The following is a 4515-nucleotide window of genomic DNA, read 5'->3' on the forward strand; positions in this document are numbered from 1 at the left end:
GTTGTAATTGCTAGAAAAACTTTCACTCATTGTCATTATTGGAAAAATGTAGGTAATCAAATAGTTATCACCGTTACCGCCGAAATATTGCCGCCAAAAGATTTTTAAGGTGAGATTTGGAGAAGATGGATAGGTGGTGATGGAGGTGGGTGCTGTCATAAACCCTAACTCATGATGTAATGAATGTGTGGGCTTAATTGTGAGATGAGATATTTCAAAATTATTGATATCTTTTTTAATAATTTCATTTAAGATTATTATTCTAATAAAAAAAATGAAAAAAAAAATGAAAAATAATTGATAGAGTAGCAGCACTCTTTAAATTTAAATTTATGAACCACCCTAATAAATTTTGGGGAAAGATGGTTTAGAGAAGAGAATATATAAATGACGTGGAAATAACAGATGAGGTGGAGTGTGTTGACGAGAGAGAAACACGAAAGAAGCTTGAGGGAATCGCGTGCAGGAACGTGACAGTAAGAGGAGGCAACATGGCATGCCACGTCGGAGTTGCTTTATAAAACAACAACAACACAACGAAATTGAAATCAAAACATCGCATCTCATCTTTCCGCCTCAAGCCTCGCTTCTCTGTCCTAAACCAACCTCGCAATTCTCAATTCGCAATCACCATTTCAAACTACTCTATGGCGTCCCTGCGATTGCATGGCGGTGGTGGATACGAAAGCTTCTCCGCCGCCGCCGTCGTAGCATCTTCTTCCGATCAGCGAGGTTGCGTAGGTCATCAGAATCGATTTTTCCCCAACAAAAACAATATTAAGAAGAAGAACTTGTTAATCTCCAAGGAGAATCAGAGGCCAAATCATCAGCACAAGAAGGCGCAGAGCCACCGTTGTTGTAGTACTACTAGTGTTGCTGCTAATTGGCCGGCCGGCGATAAAGGCCGAGCTGTGATTCCTAGTTGTGATCATGCCTATGCTGCTGATCACTGGACGGAGGTGATCAGCAAATTCGCTGCGAATAAAAGGATGGTGGTTGACAAGGAGGAAAAGAAAGAAGAGGACTACAGTTCTCAAAAACTTGATCGCTGGATGAGAGACTCCGTTGTAGAGGTTAGTAATCGAGTCCCCCTTTGTTTTTTCCATTTTTTTTTTAATTTTTATAAATTCGTTGTTGTGGTGTTGGCGCGCTATATTTTAATAGGTGGACAGGTGAGGAGGGGAGTTTTGCCCTGTGTGGCTGTCATTGCTTGTCAACAAATTCTCTATAAATAAATAAATAAATAATATTAAAAAATTTTGTGTAATTATAAATGTTGTTGTGGATTTCATCACACCATCACATCATATTGGGATCATAATCTTTATAATTAAAAAGAGTATTTTATACTCTCTTTTAATTTTGATTTGTGTTATTGGTCTTAAAATCAAGGAGTAGTATTCAAGTCGTATTCTAACATATTGTATCTTTCAAGTTGCTGTTGGACAACTAAATAGCACATTTTTTGTGACTTTTTCATTTCAAATTGAATAACTTGCATGTCTTTTTCATTTTAAACCAACATAATCACTATGATGATGATTCATAATTTTTAATAGTCTTACACTTTTGGGTCATTTTTTATTTTCTCATTTCACTATCACGATTCATAATTTTTAAAAAGAGTTACACTTTTAGTCATTTTCCATTTTGTTATTTCACTATCACGATAGTTCATAACTAATATCACTATAGAACATAATTCAACACCACAATAGTCTTAATCAACATTAATTACTTGCCCTATTATCATAGTAGTCCATATTCCAACATACAATACACGCGGGGTTTATCATAGCATGACCTCTCCTTAAGCCTTCAGTTTTTTTTTTTTTTTTTGGGAGAAAGTAAATCAACCCTATATAACAAAATTCTCTAGCGTAGACTATAGTCCAAAAAAATCCAAAGTTCCAAACACAAAAACAGGTTTGTTTGAATATTTATTTTTTTAATCTACTGATAAAAAAAAGTTTATTTGAATATTTGTTGGAAATGTAATATAGTCTTCTACAACAACATTATGCTTCATTGAGTAGGCAATTTGCATTATATGATTGTTACTGATTCCTTTCTTTTGGGCCACCGTTTACAGATTGTGAATAACATTGGGGAAGCACCTTTCCTAGTGCATATTTATTCAGACGAAGACGAGGACAAAAGCAAGGAATGTTCATCATCAAAAAAGGGTATGAGATTGGTGAAAGAGAAAGCCGATGCTGATAGCTGGCCTACAATTAAGGGAAGATGGGATGGAGGAATAAGCCCCATTCCCAACGGTGTTATTTTGGTAGAAGAACTCAAACCCAAACAAGTTTCAGACAAGCTCTTTGATGATGAAGATGAGACTGAAGGCATTGTTGACAATAACAATAACAGCAACAGCCAACTGCAATACTCCACAACTAAAATATGGGGTGTGCTGATTCAAGCTAAAGGACTTAATGGCACTGCTTGTTACATCCTCAAGACCTGTCGAGTTGAGAATTTTTTGGGCTTTTGCACCCACTTTTGCTTACTTAGGGTTGAGTGCTTTGTAGATAATGCTGAAACTCAGCTCAAGAAATTGTGGTTGCAGAGATAAGTTTGGATTTATATGTTTACATCATTATTATTCAACATCACTGAAATAATTTAGAGGTGATGAACGCTAGTTAATAATTTACTTAAACTACAAGTAGATGGTTATTCACATGAATATAAGTAGACGGTTAATTACATGAATTTGAGCTCTGTTATTCTTTTATTGTTATTTTTATTCATTAAAATTTTAAGTGTGATAATGGGTTGTGTAATGCGACAATAAAATATCTAATGTTCCATTCATTTTTATATTAAATTTGTGCGTACCGGATTCCGCACTAGATGAAAATGGATCAGGATCCCGCATTTGGTTGGACTATCCAGGGACTGAGGTTCCTGCCACGAGAAGCACCGTTAGAGCTGCCCGGCCGGGGTTGGCCGGATAACCCCTCCGGTGTGGGAATTAGTGATCGGAGAAGAAGTGTATATAGAGTTGAGTCTATCTCTAAGTGTGATTTTGCTTGGAATAGTTCAATTACATTCAATGTGAAGTTCATGTAATATATATAGGGTTCCTTGCTTGCTTCTTAAGATGGGTTCATGGAGCTTGGATGCTGCCAGGTGTCTTTTTAGCATTGGTCAAGGTGGGGGACCACCTGGTAGTTGTCATTGAATGCATATACTCATTGTAGTCATGCTGATAACAAACCACATTCCTTTGGTTCAACAACTTCCGTGATTCTAGGTGTAGGGGACCAGCTGAGGTGGCAACTTGCACATGCACACGTTCACAACTTCCATGTTTTTCTGTGAGGTTCCCTTTGCTCGGTATCTCAGTACCTCGGCTCGGCCTTATTCAAAGCTTCCGTTGGGACAGGCTGGTCTATTCGGATATCTTAGTGTGGGCTGGGCCCACATCTGTTCGGCCCAAAGGTTCGGTCCTGCAGCTTGGCCTAGCCCAACGTCGCAGCTGGACTAGCCTTTCCACTGCGGGTTGGGTCCAAGTGCTTGAGGACTTGGGTAGACTGTTGATCATGGAGTTGGGCTCAATTGGCTTGCCCATATATTCATCTAATTCATTTGAACTTGGGCTTTATTAGATTGGGCTGGCCCAAGGCTTGGATCCGACCCATTTCATATTCAGCCCCTTCATTTACCCCTAGCTCACGCTAAGGTTCCTCTTGTGGGGAGCTATTGTTCTGCTCTCCAAGCGTTGCGTCGCTTTAGTTCTTCCCCAGTTCGGCCTTGGTGATGGTTCAATCCTGACACATAATTCCTGCATGCATCCTTTCGAGGTGACACGTGGCGACGTGGGATAGGTGTGCAAAGATAGTGCGTCGATTCCATACCGAAGGTCGTGCTCCGTGTACCTGCGCGTCGGTTGGTGCAATTAATGCTCTGGCTATCAATACAAAATCCTTTTATCTGTATTTTCGTTCCTCTAGAGAGTTTCAAAGAGAGAGAGAGAGAACTCTTCCCGTCCCTCTGAACCAGTCTCGGTGGTGCTCTGCTCAAACTTTTTCGCCGCTGGTCTCGCTTTGCTACCACTGTTCTAGTCTCTGTATGTCCTCTAGTGATTCTTTTTCTCTCGCCTCTTTCTGTCTTAATCATCTTGTTTGGCCCACTCGCTGTCTGTGTTCCATACTCTGTTATCTGAGTCCTACCTCTGTCCTATTAGGTTTGTTAAATGGGAAAGTTCCATTAGCTGGTTGATACCCCCGAGGCCATTGCTATGTTCCGCCTGGATTATAATATTCCCGACGACGTTATCCTTTCGTTGGCGAAAGTAGACGCCAAGCGTATGGGCACGAGGAATACCGTCGCTTTTTCTATCGCTGCAATAGTCGAGGGAGGGGTTCGGTTTCCTCTTGATCCGTTGGTGCGCCGGTTTCTACATCAAGTCTAGTTAACCCCAATGCAAGTATCTGTGAACCTTTTCCGTGTTGTTTGCGGTGTATCCGCCCTCAATAGACGATTGGGTTTGAATCTTGACAT

At 40.1% G+C, this 4515-nt stretch overlaps 1 protein-coding gene across 1 annotated transcript; it reads left to right on the forward strand.

The window, feature by feature from the left end:
* The first annotated feature begins 409 nt into the window (after positions 1 to 409).
* Positions 410 to 2721, forward strand: LOC114270909 (uncharacterized). The gene is made up of 2 exons (XM_028212526.2): positions 410 to 1073; positions 2093 to 2721. Exons 1-2 carry the CDS (start codon positions 648 to 650, stop codon positions 2579 to 2581), a joined length of 915 nt encoding a protein of 304 aa, XP_028068327.2. The 5' UTR covers positions 410 to 647; the 3' UTR covers positions 2582 to 2721.
* Positions 2722 to 4515: the final 1794 nt, after the last annotated feature.

Source organism: Camellia sinensis, chromosome 14 (genome assembly GCF_055761805.1).
Source record: "Camellia sinensis isolate YWXY chromosome 14, ASM5576180v1, whole genome shotgun sequence".
NCBI classification, from domain to species: domain Eukaryota; kingdom Viridiplantae; phylum Streptophyta; class Magnoliopsida; order Ericales; family Theaceae; genus Camellia; species Camellia sinensis.